Source organism: Lithobates pipiens, unplaced genomic scaffold, assembly GCF_037356315.1.
Source record: "Lithobates pipiens isolate NorthernLeopardFrog02 unplaced genomic scaffold, aLitPip1_a1.2 Scaffold_8, whole genome shotgun sequence".
In the NCBI taxonomy this organism is placed as follows: domain Eukaryota; kingdom Metazoa; phylum Chordata; class Amphibia; order Anura; family Ranidae; genus Lithobates; species Lithobates pipiens.
Window position 1 is genome coordinate 513,901,167 of NW_027507903.1, and position 16,454 is coordinate 513,917,620.

General features: G+C 39.7%; 1 protein-coding gene across 2 annotated transcripts in view; it reads right to left on the reverse strand.

Moving 5' to 3' along the window:
* Nucleotides 1-721: 721 nt before the first annotated feature.
* The window catches only part of SCUBE1 (signal peptide, CUB domain and EGF like domain containing 1), a 453,110-nt gene continuing 437,377 nt past the window's right edge, over nucleotides 722-16,454 (reverse strand). For both annotated transcript variants that reach the window (XM_077469395.1, XM_077469394.1), the window contains one exon: nucleotides 722-9,608. In XM_077469395.1, the coding sequence (XP_077325521.1) occupies nucleotides 9,456-9,608 (153 nt within the window). In that variant the 3' untranslated portion in view covers nucleotides 722-9,455. The remainder of the gene's footprint in view (nucleotides 9,609-16,454) is intronic.

The window sequence follows — 16,454 nt, forward strand, 5'->3', positions numbered from 1 at the left end:
CAAGTATGTTTAAAGCCATTTACCATTGACCAGCTCACTACATCTCCTAGAAGTCTATTCCAAGCAACAACTACTCTTCCTATAAAATAATACTTTCTAAATGTCTGTTAGCCTGAGGTCATGCCCCGTGTTCTTGATCTTCGCTTCATATTAAAAATACTTCCCTCCTGAACCTTATGCCGTGTGCTCACGGCCGGACTTTGACAGCAAACGAATCCGGCGGACAATTCCATCGTGTGTGGGCTTCATCTTACCTTTGCTGTCGAAAAATCAGACGGACTTTAGATTTAGAAGATGTTTCAAATTTTTCTGACAGACTTGAGTCTGGACGAAAAATCTTTTCGTCTGTACGCTAATCCGACGGACGAAAACCGACGCTAGGGTAGCTATTGGCTACTGGCTATGAACTTTCTTATTCTAGTCCGGTTGTACGCCATCACAGTCAAATCCGTCGGACTTTGGTGTGATTGTGTGTGTCCAAGTCAATTCGAAAAGTCCACCGAAAGTCTGTCGGGAAGACCGTCGGACCTAGTCTGCCAGAAAGTTCGGTCGTGTTTACGTGGCATAAGTCACACCCTTAACGTAATTAAAAGTCTCAATCGTGTTTTTATTACAGATATTAACCCATAGAACCAGAATACAGCAATCTTCTCCATAGTGAGCCTTGACGACATTTTCCCTGTATTATAATTCATGCACCTTAAAATACACAAGAAACAGCTTTAAAATTAAAGTAATTTTTTTTTATTACAGTCTTCACAATTCAAATGCAAACTTGTTTATGGTACAACGAGACTGGCAGTCTGTCTAAAAGTATCATACAAAGTTATAATTTGAAGCCGTAAGCAAAAAAAAAAAAAAAGTGTGTTGTTTTTCATATATATTTTACCTTTTTATTTTTTAAAATTATAACAAAAGGTTTACATATTACAACTAAGACAACATATGTACATTTATGGATGTATATTACAAGACATAATTTGAGAGATGGATTCACTTTTACAATATGGCAGACTTAAGACATGCTTTGGCAAGAGTGCATTTCTACATAAAAAGCAAATTTGATATTAGGAAACCATTTAGGACAAAATAAAAAACAACAATATTTATCTTATTGAAAGACAATTAAACTATGACCTAAAAACACCTTTTGTTACAGGTATCGTGGAAGTAATAGCCATTTTTGCTGCCCAATACCTCAGTAATATTAGTGTGACCCCCCCCCCCCAAAAAAAACAGTAAAAAAAATAAAGAGCCACCCCAGGAAATTGACTGTGTGTGTGTGTAGGTTGAGGTAATGGTTTGCTGCACCTGGGGCAGCCATTTTGAGTCTCATGTAAAGAAGGTTTTTCTGTGTAGAACTTTCTGAGGGAAAAGTTTTAGCTGTTCAGAACAACTGGAAAAATGGAAAAATAAAAGAGTTGTGATGTGTTGCTGTGGGCAACAATAACCTTCTATCAGGCACTTGCTTACATGAGCAAAGGACGAATAATCTATCAGCAATGTTGACCAGTACACTTCAGTCACTTTCATACCAAATTTTGCATTTGTATCTAAAAAGTTGAATGGCGATTGATATTGGCAACCAAAACCAATCAGGATCTCCCATGCTACATTAGAACCATGTCAGGGAGAAGCTGGTTGCTATGAGCAACTGGTAATTTATAACTGTTTTAAAGTGGAACTAAACCACTTTATTGTTTTCAGTTAAGGAAGCTGCCATCTTAGCCTCAGTTTGATCTTTACCTGCCATGATGCTGCACATGTGAGTAGTTATTGCCATTGGATGGTTTTGTCAGTTTGGAGGAGAGCCCAAACAATATGATTAGTTACATTCTCCAAACATGCTGTATTTTCAAACTGTTAATTTGATGGGTTTAGTTCCACTTTAATGCACAAACTCCATAGTGGGCTGAGGTAGTACAGATAATCGACTGGCTGAGCAGGTCTTCCATCCCCAAAATGGCTGCCCCAAGCTTTAGGTGTGTTACCAATTTTTCCTTAAAAATGTCCTTGTAAAAGTGAATCCACTGGTAACACTAGACTAAGGGCAGAATAAATAAAAATACACACTACAATGTAACTGTATATAATCAGGTACCAAAGAAAAAAAAGTGTTTTTTTGTTTTTTCAAATAGTTTTCTGTACATTACTGGGGAGGGGAATGTTCGCCATGTTTTTGGAAAATACAAAAAAAAAAAAAAAAATGAGATGACATTAGAAAATGTAAAATAACAAAAGGGAAGAACATGCACAAAAACATTTACCACATGAATGAGAACACTGACCCTCATTTTGTAAGAAAATGGGGGAAAATAAAAGCCGTGTTGCTCCTAGCAACCACATAGCTTCCTCCTTTAATTTCTTAATGAGCCCCCAGTGACATCAAAGGAGTTGAGAGTTCCTTCAAACATCTAACAGCTTAGGCCCATTCTGGTCAGATGGAGGTCTTTTTACTTTATTTTATAATTTTTTACACTTTTTATTTAGCAATTGCCGGAAATTCAGTCATGTTTGCATATTTTCTCTCAATAGCATTAAAAATCTAAATTGAAATTGCAGTTCATGTAAAATTTGCACCCCACAATTGCAAATTGTGCATATTTTACACTGGCAGCCCCTTGCGACTCTATAAATCTCCTTGAGTAAATGCATACATATCATACAGGCTCTATAAGTACAATTTGAACATCAGCCTTTTAGATCCAAATATGTTGTTTTAACTGCTTAAACCTGAATTTTAATCTGCTTGTACTGTGCTTTCCTTGATAGGCAATGCAGGCAAACCATGGCTAGTGGGAGGGGTCAGCAGAGTGCTGAACATAGTTTCCTGCATCAGTACTCCTTTCAAGAGCCCCAAGCAGTGGGCTGGATCTTGGGAGGCGTTAAATATCAAAATGCCTTGATGAGTGGATGTCAGTCTAGGTTCCTATGCAGGATGCATTTGCATGTAGACCACCCTAGGTAACACCCACATGTGATGCTGAGCCTCCATGTTTTCTTCTTGAGGCCAGTAGAAGGAGCTGTGAGCTCTGAGCGAGTAGCCTTTCATTCCACAGAGACAGACATAATTATGACGAGGATTACTCCCACTTATATCTTGTAAGTGTTTTAAATGTTGTGCAATAAATTATACTGTGTTTTAATACTACATTTAGAGGCGACCCCCCCCCCCCCCACCTTGTTTCTTTTACATGTTTTGCAGAGTTGATGGACACACTCTTAGGATGGCTGCCTCTTTTTAAATCACCCTCTTACCATAGGTCAACCTGGTTTTTACCCAAGGCCATTGCTTCCTGGAGCACCAGATACCCAATTTACCTCCAGATTTTTTGGTCAGTTTGTGATCCCATTGGGGAGATTCTTTGCTTTCTGTCCCTTCACCAGAGCAGAAGGTAAGAAACACATGGTCGGAAATTCAAACCCCTTTCCGCTCTACTAAAAATCTGTTTCTGTTTGTGTTCCCATTAGAGACATTTGCCATTACTTCCTGTCCTGGCAGAAGGTGAGAGCAAATCTCTCCAACAGAAACACAGGTGGCAATAAAACCTGACAGATAGGCCTATATCTAAAATGAAATCAAATGTTTTGGTTGAATGGTATTATTAATACCAAACGTAACTACACTTGCTCAGCTAAAAAGTGTTCTTTGCCATTCTTTTTAAATGTTGGCAGAAGTATACAAAGGGGGCTGGGTGCATCTGCCATTATCACTCTCATTTTTGCCTTCTAATATCAGCAGGCAACGAATATAGGAGTATGGCAGCAAAAACAGCAGATTAAAGTATGTGTGTGATAGGGCTGGACCCATAAAATTGAAAGTTCGTTATGATGGATCTCATATATAAAAAAAAAAAAGATTTTTCTTTCAAAGAAATACATTCGTGATTGAAATATAGTATAGGTCAGTGATGGCGAACCTTGGCACCCCAGATGTTTTGGAACTACATTTCCCATGATGCCCCACTATACTACAGAGTGCCAGAGCATCATGGGAAATGTAGTTCCAAAACATCTGGGGTGCCAAGGTTAGCCATCACTGGTATAGGTGGACCTTGTTCTGGTCCTAGGCTGCCACCTCTTTGATAGCGACAAAGAAGGCGCTCCCCAGATGGTAAATCCTTGGATGTGTACAAAGAAGTACCTGATAGAAAAGTTAATCTCACTTGAAACACTTTTTCAAACATTTAATGCCTAAGAGCATCAAATACATCCAACACATTTCAGGAGGAAACAGCCCCACCCCCCCAAAAAAAAACCCCATCTGCCTTTAGTGTCATATGGAGATGTTAGATATCCTTAACAAAAGGTCCACTTGTCCATTTTTTGGGATTATATTAACACTGACTGCTCAAACCCAAAAGAAGGGGGGTAAGGTATTTTTTTCCCCCCTGAATCATTTTGACTATTTGATGCTCTATTCACTAAATGTTTCAAAAAGCCCTTAAATTTAGATTAACCTTTGTACCAGGCAAGTCTCACTACACATCCATAGATTTCCCATATGGCAAATGAAAGGTCTGCGTTTTTGCCAGCATCCCGTTTTCCAACACAAATGGCTTTAGAAGGCCATTTGTAAACAAATCATTCACCGACTTTGCACTTCTGCAATGGACTGGACTGCATTCTCATGGGATTTTATGCTTTCAGCTTTGTTGAGAGGTTTGATTGCAGTGGAAATCCATTTTTTTGGACAATGTAGGAAAGATTTTGAACAAGGTATGACCAAAATTGACAGGTTTCAGTTCACTGAAATTGCAACATAATTTTGGCTATTTGAGTAATTTTGCCAAAATACATTGGAGTAAAGGGCTAAGGCAGAATTATGGTCGATGCACACTAAGGGCATAAAAATGACAACCTCTGGCAGAAAAAGCAGCATTAAAAATACTCATAGTAGCTTATATTGCACAAGAGTTTGGGAAAGTTTATGGGCATTTGCTTTTCGTGTAGGAGAGCAAACTCTCCTACACATCATGTTTAGGAGCGTTGAGCAGTTTTTATGCCTGAAAGCTCCTTTCAAAAACGCAATCCAGAAGCGTTTTTTCTGCCTCTAAAAGTTGAGCTTAAAATATGCCTCTAAACTTCCTAACGTGCAAGCACACATAGGATAACATTGAGCTGCTTCTACGGGCAGAAGAGCAAACTGCAACAAAGGAGATCAATATTCAACAAAATGCAACTGTAGATGCAGCGTTTTTTTTAAAAGCCTAGTGTGCATGGATCCTTGAGCTGGTTTCCAGTGGTTTTTAGGGAGCAAAAATTAAAATGGCTCCTGAGTTTTTTTTTTTCTGATGTACTCAAAAATATACACCTAATAAAATGCACCTATAAAAAAAGGCCCAAAAAGAAATTTATAAAATTTAGAGACGATACAGGCAAAAGTTTTTACAGAATGGATAAATTATTCACCATCTGTGATAAACATTACATAACAAACTGTGGAGTTCATAGTGATGTCAGTGTCAAAGAAAAGAACCATAGTTGGTGGCATGGAATGCAGGCAATTGACACTCCTGGAAGTATCAATTGCTAAAGGCTTTTATGGTGGCTGCAGTGGTGGAAGGTGGATGAGTCCAGACTTGCTGCTCTCTAGAGGGATTAGTACTCATTCTTAGCATTCTCATGGGAAATAACATTAAAGCCTTGTCTGTCCATCTATGAGGGCCAAGACTCATCTTGGGACTTTTAAAGTCCAGTCCAAACTTTAATTCTAGTTTTAGACAAAGAACAGAAAGCAATGGATCAGCTATTTACTGATGTCTGTGTTCCTACTGGGGAGACTGAAGATATCTTATGATGTCATTAACACACCAAAAAAGTTCCAAGCAATTGGATTTATCTTTGCCAAATCGAAAAAAAGCAGGCTGTTTTGAGAACCTCCAGGGACCCTTTCTTTAAGCCAACAGTCACTGTTGCCTAGATGAGGGGATTTTTAAGGCCCCTAAATGTTGAAACTTCTTTTGCTATGTGGTAACAATAAGGCTCTGTTCACACCTGTGCAGAGCGAATTTCAGACGTTTTTGAATTTTATTTTGTTATTTTTGGAAGTGTATTACAAAGGATTTTAGAAGCATATTACAAGTGTTTTACAGCATCAGGCATTTTTGTTCAGCCAATAGAAAGCACTAGTTGGGCGGTGAGCTGCTGTTTGAGCAGAGTGCACGAAAAAAGTTGCACGTTTTCAGGCAGCTCTATCGAAAACTATGGGGCCAAAAATGCTTGTAATCTGCCAAAAAGAAGCTCATGTACTTTTTTGAGTGACAGGCATTTTGCTTCTGACTACAGAATGTTCAGATGTGAACAAGGGTCATTGAAATGAATACGATTCGGCTTGCTGAGCATTTTAGAGCTACAAGCTACAAGCAGAAAATTGCTCAGGTGTGAAAGGGGCCTCAAACCATTTGCTTGGAAATGTTTGGATGTGACAATTACATTAAGATTTCTGCAGTTTCTTCATGATAGTACTATCTGTTAATGATCACTTCAGCAACTACACTGAGTTGGTTGCTATACTGTATGCCACTGTTTTGCCCATTGGGGAGATTTAGCCCTTGCTTTTCCTAGAGAAAGTGATTGGAAATCTCCCGAGTGGGAAACAGACTGTCACAAAGACACATTTTCAAATAAAATTATACTGAGGTAAAAGGGTAGTATTATTATCTGTATATTTCCAGGCCCGATGACAACCACTTATTTCCTATCCTGCTGTCAAAGGACAGGTAGAGGTAAAATCTCCCCTTTTGAGGTCACCAACAATTATTAAACCCAACAGATGGATTAACACTTCCCAAGTCTACGCAAAACTAACAAAACAAACCAGCTGAATGTGGGCTTTAACTTAAATCTGTTTTGAACACTATAAAGATTAATATTCACCTTTTTAGTGAAGTCAAGCAGGGTTTCTATCTACTGCTATACCTTTATAGCTGGGCCCGGGCAAAGACATCTCCAAGAACTAAACAGGCCTGGCCTGACCTCTCATCCAAGTGTTTAATAGCACATGCTGAAGTGCACTCTTCATATATTGCTACTGAGAGTCCACTAGGAGTTGGGTTAAACAATTCCAATAACACCAGCAGCTCAGCTAAAAAGTCAAGCTTTGTAACCCTGCCAGTGTCGAATCAGTATTTGCATTTAGCTGGTCATAGGAAATGTTATCGACTGGTCAGTGCACTTATGGGCAGTGGCAGATATGGTCAAACTGTTTACTTAAGCAGCAGAGCGCAAGGATAATCTGCCAGCAATTTCCGATTCCAGAAACTTTATTTACATTCATAAGTACCCTTTTTGCTGCATAACTGCTATGAAACTGCTATGAAACTGTGCCAAAATGATATCATATACAATGGCATATGACCTCTAGCCAGCTTTTTTTGGGTGTTGTAATCTGTATCTGACAAAGGCTCTGCAATAAGGCAGAAAGTGCAGTCAGTGGCGGATAGCAAGAACAGTTTTCATCTACTGCCCAAGCATGAAAACCTATTTACCATGTAATGGGAGATCTCAGAGGGGCCTTGTGCAGCTGCACAATCTGCACAAGTGGTAAGTTTTATTTTGTCTTTTACTGATATGACTTTAGCCAAAATGTGAGTTACTGCACTTTGAGCACTGACGTCACTCAATACACTGTCCAACTGAACATTAAAAATACTATACAGTCCTTACAATTTTTGGTTTAGATTAGATCCCCTAAAACATGAAATAAAAAAAACAAAAATATATAAAAATGCATCTCTTCCCCCTAACCATCACATACAAAATTCAAGTGCAATTTAAAATATTATTTATACTACACACGTCACTCTCTTGCCATAATACTTGTTTGCAGGTAGTTTCTTAAACCAACTGAAATAAAAAAAAAACTAAAAAAATAACTTTGTGCGCCGGCTTATTGGAACTTGGAATATAGGGCACTAGCAAGCCACAGAGCGACTAAGAGGCATCTGTACTGTGTCAACATTTCACCATGGATATTAAGCTTCTATGACAGTGGTAGGTGGTTTCATGATCCTTGCTATGTAGGGGGCTGGGGAAGTCCTTATTTAATACCATGAATAACTGCTTTAAACAAAACTCCAGACAAACCATTGGTCACCCATTATGTTACACGGAGGGCTTTCAATTTAAATCTGCCCCTTGTTTCAGGATTACCATTACTCTAAAAAAAAAAAAAAAAAAAATTCAATCCCAAAAAAGTGTGGAACCTATAACAGCAAAGAAAGCCTCTTTGTGATGCCACCCATCACTGAACACAATTGAATTTGAGCCAACTGCTGACACGCCCATATAATGTCATGTGACAGTGAGAAATTAGAAACTTTAGTACAGATACTCAATTGCAAAAAAAAGTGGAAGATAACCTAATACTATATGTATTCTGGAAGCATTAGTTGTTACGGGATTTCTCCTTTAAAGTTGATCTTCACCCTCTACATAAAGTTGACCTCTCTTCACCCATCCTCCCCTGCTGTACATAGGTTTTTTTTTTTTTTCGTTTTTTTTTGTGTGAACTGTGTGGCCCCACTCTACTATGCACATCACTTGCTTAGGTGAATGACATACACAGTGCTTGCTGTGCCTCCTGTGATATGCATGTCACAACTTCCAGGAGGCCTTAGTCTTTCATTCAGAAAAGAGAAGGGGAGCGGGCTTAGTGGAGCGTCACTGGGAGACACTGAAGAGCCGACGGGTCTCTCGATGACGTAACCAACAATATGGCGGGACATCGCTGGATCTGCTAGGTGGGTTAGTATCTGAATGGTGCAGAAAACATCACCCGTAAGCAGGGGTAATAAAAAAAAAGGGTGTTTGTGTAGGGGGTAAGGTGAAGAAAGGAGCATGTTCAGGAAACATGTTGCCACTGATAATTGCATTGATAAACATTTGCAGTATTTTCATGATATTAAAGAAAAGTTAGACAAACTGCCAATTTGCCAGGTCAAACATAGAGGCCATTTAACTTTCTATTATATCCATTTTTATGACCTCCAAAGACCTTGAAGAAAATGTCATATTCCCTACAGTTTTCTTTTGTTGTCTGCTCTTCCTTGAAACTGAATTTCAGAAAACACGTTGCTTAACAGTTTATACCTCGGAGGTTTGGTCGTCTACAGAACGGCTTGAATACTTTTGTACATGGCAGCATGCATATTTAATAGATGTAATGATACTGCAACTTTGGAAGTCTTCAATCCAGAATATGGAAGAACAGAAGCTTTTTTTTTTCTGGAAAATTCCAAAGCCAAAAGAAAAAAAAAAATTAAGCGGCGTCCATAAAATAATTTCTTAAAAAGCCCTTTTTTCCTCCAAAAGAATGGAAGAATGAAGACAAAGTCATTCACGTGTAACAGTTTCTACGACAGGGAGGGGCAAAGTGTTTGGGTGGACCAGGGAGAAAAAAACAATGCAAAAAAAATAAAATAAAAAAACAAAATCAACTAATTAAAATAAAGCTATTTATAAGGCCGTAAAAATCTGATCACTTTTGACCGAAGTAGTTTAATGAAAGATTGTGGGAACATCTCTTTTGTTTTAGGTGGCGTGTAATTAAAAAAGTTTTGGGGGTGTGCTAAGACGTCAAATAGAGCCTTGATCAGCTTCTTGTCCTGCAGGAAAGTCAGAAAAGAAAGTTTATTTCAGAGTTTCTCGGTAAGAACAGAACATCACTGACACTGACTATCAAGATCAACGTAGAATAATCTAGAATAATGATCAACATAGAATAATCCCCTAAAGCAAATTGAGATATTTCAATATTTTGTTACATGAACTTACATACATAAGGACTCCAATATTATATATATATTACACACACACACACACACACACACACACACACACAGAGCTCAGCATAAATGAGAACACCCCTAAATACGATTTTATCAATATATCTCAATGAGCACAAGAACAATTTCCAAAATTTTGATAGAACATTTGTTTAGCTTACTACATGAAAGTAAGGTTAATAATATAACTTAGGTTTCAAAACCTTAAGTTTTACTCAATTTAGTTTATACAAAAATGAATACACCCCACAACACAAACTACTACATCTAATATTTTGTATGACCTCCATGATTTGTAAGGACAGCACCAAGTCTTCTAGGCATGGAATGGACAAGTTGACGACATATTGCAACATCTATCTTTTTCCATTCCTCAAGAAAAACCTCTTTTAGAGCCTTGTCTGTTCAGAATTCCTCATAGGTGTTTGATTGGGTTCAGACCAGGAGATAAACTTCTCACCTTTGCAATGCCATACAGCTTTGAAGCCATCAGTTCCAAAAACATTTATCTTGGTCTCATCACTCCAGACTACAGAGTCCCAGTAGTCCTCTTCTTTTTCAGCATGGGCCCTGGAAAATTCTAGGCAGGCTTTTTTGTGCATAGGCTTTAGAAGCTTCCTTCATGGACAGTACCCATGCATTTAAAGTGGTTGTAAAACCCTTACAACCAACTTTGACCTACAGGTAAGCCTAGATTAAGGCTTACCTGTAGGTCCAAGAAATATCTCCTAAACCTACACGGTTTAGGAGATATTTGCAGAAAGACAGGCACCGCATGAGCACGCCGCTGTCAACGGCGATATGCCACAAGTGGCGGCTCCCGTGCGCATGCGCGGGAGTGACATCATCGCGGCTTTGCCGAATGACAGCGGCGGAGCGGCGAGACTCACCGAGAGGATGGATGCTCCTGACTACAGGGGACAGCAGTGACTTCGCTGGCTCCTGTGTCAGGTAAGTGACACATAATGGACTACTATGCGATGCACAGTAGTCCATTATGCTTTACCTTTGCCTCTTTAACTGTACTCCACTCAGGTGCTAGTATTTTGTAGGGGCAGCAGTTCTTATATCTCTCATCTGCCTTGTACACTCCTCTGCACGTAATCACACACCTTTTCAACACCTATGCATGCCAATCCTCTGCAGTGTATGCGCATTGTGTGATGGGAAACAATCACCACACTGTGGCTTTCTACTTCTTTAGCTAACTGCAGTGAAGTGAACTTGCATGGCAATTTTCTTCAACCCTTCTTATCATAAGATGCTCCTGACGAGATGTTAACTTCCATGGATGGTATGGATGCAGTTCAGTCTTTACATTTTTGTATTCATTTTGCTACAGTATTCTGACTGATAAGTAAAGCGTTGTTAATCTTTTTGTAGCTTTTATCTTTGTGTAAAGAAATTACTTTTTTTCTCAGGCCTTGTGACGTTTCTCTTACATGTGGTGCCATTGCTGACACCATGAAATGGGAAAAGGTTTACTTTGTTAAATAACATCCTTTTATAAAGTAACTGTCTGCTGGACACCTGTTTAACTACTTTACATATACTGCGACAGGGCGGCCCGGCTGAGTGAAACAACGTACCTGTACGCTGTTTGCTTCTTCTGGGTCTGGGGCATGGGCGTCGCTGAAAACCCACTCCCGCTGTGATTGGACAATCAGCGGGTGTGGCGGACACGATGTCCGTTATGGTTCGTAAAGAGGCAAAACGACGGTCTGCCTATGTAAACAAGGCAGAGCAGCATTTAGTGAGGAAGAGAGAGATTCTCACGTTCCTGATAATCAGAAACACGGATCTCTCTCTTCCTCCAGTCAAACCATTCTCACAGTTAGCAAGCAACCCCTAGGCACACATTTAACACTTTGATCGCCCCTGACGTTAACCCCTTCCCTGCTAGTGTAATTTATACAGTGACAGTGCATTTTTTTAGTACTTATAACTGTATTGGTGTCACCCCAAAAAGTGTCACTCAGTGTCAGATGTGTCAGCGCTTTTTGCGATTCTGCACTGCATCACTTTAACTGACAATTGCGTGGTCATGCAATGTTGTACCCAAACAAAATTGACGACTTTTTTTTCCCAACAAATGGAGCTTTCTTTTGGTGGTATTTGATCACCTCTGCGTTTTTTATTTTTTTCACTATAAACAAAAAAAGAGTGACAATTTTGAAAAAACTCAATATTTTTCACTTATTGCTATAATAAATATCCCCAAAAAATATATAAAAAAAACTATTTTTTTTACTCAGTTTGGGCCATATGTATTCTTCTACATATATCTTTGGTAAAAAAATCAAAAAAAAATCAAAAAAAAATCGCAATAAGCGTATATTGATTGGTTTGCACAAAATTTATAGCGTCTACAAAATAAATAAAAAAACGGCCCCTTTTCACACTATTTGGGGAACATTGTCATTTATACAGCGATCAGTGCTATAAAAATGCACCGATTACAGTGTAAATGACACTGGCAGTGAAGGGGTTAACCACTAGGGGGCGATGAAGGGGTTAAGTGTGTCCTAGGGAGTGATTCTAACTGTGGGAGGGATGGGCTTCAACACACATGGCAGCGATCTTTGCTCTCGATGACAAAGAGCCGTGATCTCTGTCATGTCACTAGGCAGAACGGAGAAATGCCTTGTTTACAAAGGCATCTCTCTGTTCTACCTCTTCGTGACACGATCGCAGGCACCCAGCAGACATAGAGTCCACGGGTGACGCGGTCACGGAGAATGAGGCGGGCGCGCGCACTTCCGCACCACCGCTTCTTGGGGATGTACTTGTACGCCCTTTTGCCCACTCGTGCCATTCTGCCGATATATATCGCCATGCAGCGGTCAGGAAGCGGTTACTGAATAATTAGACTCACCTGTAGTTGAATTCTTGTTAATTAGGATTTTCTTGTCTAACATTTAGCTTTGCTCCTAAGATTTTAATTGGGGTCACAGTGTATTCATTTTTGCAACATGGTCTTGAAAGAATTTGTTAGAAAAAATATTTCTTGTGTGTGCAAATTTACAAATCTTGGTTGCAATCAATGGTCCACATATGTGGGAGCATTTTGTAGTATAGTGTCCCATAGAAAATGTGGATTCTGAAAGGAAAGTAAAGGTTTTCTGACAAATCGGTTTGTGTGTGCTTTATATATATATATATATATATATATATATATATATATATATATATATATATATATATATATATATATATATATATATATATATATATATACATATATACACACACACACACACACACACACACACACACAGTATCTCACAAAAGCGTGTACACCCCTCACATTTTTGTAAATATTTTCATGTGACAACACTGAAGAAATTACATGTTGCTACAATGTAAAGTAATGAGTGTTTATCTTGTATAACAGTGTCAATTTGCTGTCCCCTCAAAATTCTTTGCCATTAGGTGCCAAGTTGAACTTCCAGTGACCAGTATGAGAGAGTGGGAGCGATAACATCAAATTTAACACACCTGCTCAACATTTACACCCAAGACCTTGTAACACTAACGAGTCACATGACACTGGGGAGGGAAAATGGCCAATTTTTCAAAAATTTGGACATTTTGACTTAGGGGTGTACTCACTTTTGTTGCCAGCGGTTTAGACATTAATGGCTGTGTGTTGAGTTATTATATATATATTTAACCACTTCAGCCCCGGACCAATTAACAGCCTAAGGACCAGAGGTCTTTTTACAATTTCGCACTGCACTGCTTTAACTGGTAATTGCGCGGTAATGCAATGTTGTACCCAAACGAAATTTGCGATTTTTATTTTTTGCGATAGAAATGGAAAAAGACCGAAAATTTTGAGAAAAAAATATATTTTCTAATTTTTGTTATAAGAAAAATCGAATAAACTCAATTTTAGTCATACATTTAGGGCAAAATTTATTCAGCCACATGTCTTTAGTAAAAAAAATGTCAATAAGCGTATATTTTTTGGTTTGCGCAAAAGTTATAGCGTCTACAAACTAGAGTACATTTTCTGGAATTTACACAGCTTTTAATTTATGACTGCCTATCTCATTTCTTGAAGTGCTAAAATGGCAGGGCAGTACAAACCCCCCCCCCCCAATGACCCCATTTTGGAAAGTAGACACCCCAAGGAAATTTCTGAGAGGCATGTTGAGCCCATTGAATTTTTTTTTTTTGTCCCAAGTGATTGAATAATGACACAAAAAAAAAAAAAAAAGTTTACTAAAAGTTGTCACTAAATGATATATTGCTCACACATGCCATAGTTATATGTGGAATTGCACCCCAAAATATATTCTGCTGCTTCTCCTGAGTACGGGGATACCACATATGTGGGACTTTTTGAGAGTCTAGCCGCGTACGGCACCCCGAAAACCAATCACTGCCTTCAGGATTTCTAAGGGTGCAAATTTTTGATTTCACTCCTCACTACCTATCACAGTTTCGAAGGCCATAAAATGCCAAAATAACACAAAACCCCCCCAAATGACCCCATTTTGGAAAGTAGACACCCCAAGCTATTTACTGAGAGGCATATTGAGTCCATGAAAAATTTTATATTTTGCCACAAGTTGCAGGAATATTACAATTTTTTATTTTTTTTACACAAAGTTGTCACTAAATGATATATTGCTCACACATGCTATGGGCATAAGTCAAATTACACCCCAAAATAAATTCTGCTGCTTCTCCCGAGTACGGGGATACCACATGTGGGGGACTTTTTGGGAGCCTAGCCATGTACAGGACCCCGAAAACCAAGCACTGCCTTCCGGTTAAAAATAAAAAACGCTACCAAAAAAACTGTTAGCGATCGCAGGGATCAGGCCTGACTCTGCGATCGCTGTAGTTATGTGTTTAGTGTTTTGTAAGTGACAGTGATCGATCGATACTGCACTTGGGTGGGCTGGGCGGAGGGGCAAAATGCAGGTGCTAGCATGTATCTGGGCTGATCCCGCTAACAATGCGTTTTTTTGGAACCCTAAACTGCTGGGGATGCTAGTATAGATCTGATCAGATCAGATATTGATCTGTTCAGATTCTATACCACTACGGGAGGTGTATGCTTTGCGCATGGGTGTTAGCGGTACTGGCACTAACCTAGCGCTGCCTGGGGCGACGCAGACCCTGACCCTAAAACCTAATTGATATCACCCGCCGGGTGATCAGGGGGTTAAACCTTTATTGGGTAATAAATGGTGGGTGCCCTGATGCTATAAAAAGCAAACTAACCAAAGTCACCCGTAACACTTATACGGTGATCACTGGTGAAAGGGTTAACTAGGGGCAATCAGGGGGTTCAAATTTTTATTAGGTAGTATATGGGGGTCCCTGGCGCTATATAAAAACCTGACGGGGAACCTAAATAACTAACTGGCTAACCAGCGTCACCAGTGACACTTATACGGTGATCGCTGGCAATGCGTTTTTTTGGAACCCTAAACTGCTGGGGATGCTAGTATAGATCTGATCAGATCAGATATTGATCTGTTCAGATTCTATACCACTACGGGAGGTGTATGCTTTGCGCGTGGGTGTTAGCGGTACTGGCACTAACCTAGCGCTGCCTGGGGCGATGCAGACCCTGACCCTAAAACCTAATTGATATCACCCGCCGGGTGATCAGGGGGTTAAACCTTTATTGGGTAATAAATGGTGGGTGCCCTGATGCTATAAAAAGCAAACTAACCAAAGTCACCCGTAACACTTATACGGTGATCACTGGTGAAAGGGTTAACTAGGGGCAATCAGGGGGTTCAAATTTTTATTAGGTAGTATATGGGGGTCCCTGGCGCTATATAAAAACCTGACGGGGAACCTAAATAACTAACTGGCTAACCAGCGTCACCAGTGACACTTATACGGTGATCGCTGGTGAAAGGGTTAACTAGGGGCAATCAGGGGGTTAAAACCATTATTGGGTAGTATATGGGGGTACCTAGCGCTATAAAAACCTGGCGGTGAACCTAAAAAAATAACTAGCTACCTAGTGACACTATCGACACTAATGCAGCGATCAGAAAAATGATCGCTTATTGACACTAGCAAAAGGGGGTGAAAGGGTTAACTAGGGGCAATCAGGGGGTTAAAACCATTATTGGGTAGTATATCGGGGTACCTAGCGCTATAAAAACCTGGCGGTGAACCTAAAAAATAACTAGCTACCTAGCGACACTAATGCAGCGATCAGAAAAATGATCGCTTAGTGACACTGGCAAAAGGGGGTGGAAGGGTTAACTAGGGGCAATCAGGGGGTTAAAACCGTTATTGGGTAGTATATCGGGGTACCTAGCGCTATAAAAACCTGGCGGTGAACCTAAAAAAATAACTAGCTACCTAGCGACACTAGCGACACTAATGCAGCGATCAGAAAAATGATCGCTTAGTGACACTGGCAAAAGGGGTGAAAGGGTTAACTCTAAGGGCAATCAGGGGGTTAAATCTTTATTGGGGGTGGTAGGGGGCTACCCTGGACCTAACACTAACTGCCCTGACAGTTTTTACTTTTACAACTGACACTGAATGCAGTGATCAGTAAATAAATGATCACTGCAATCAGTGACATTGTGACTGGGGGGGGGGAGGGGGGGCGGGGGGACATCGGGGGGCGATCGGGGGGGGGGGGGGGTTTGTGTGCTGTGCCTATGTGTTAGTTAGTGT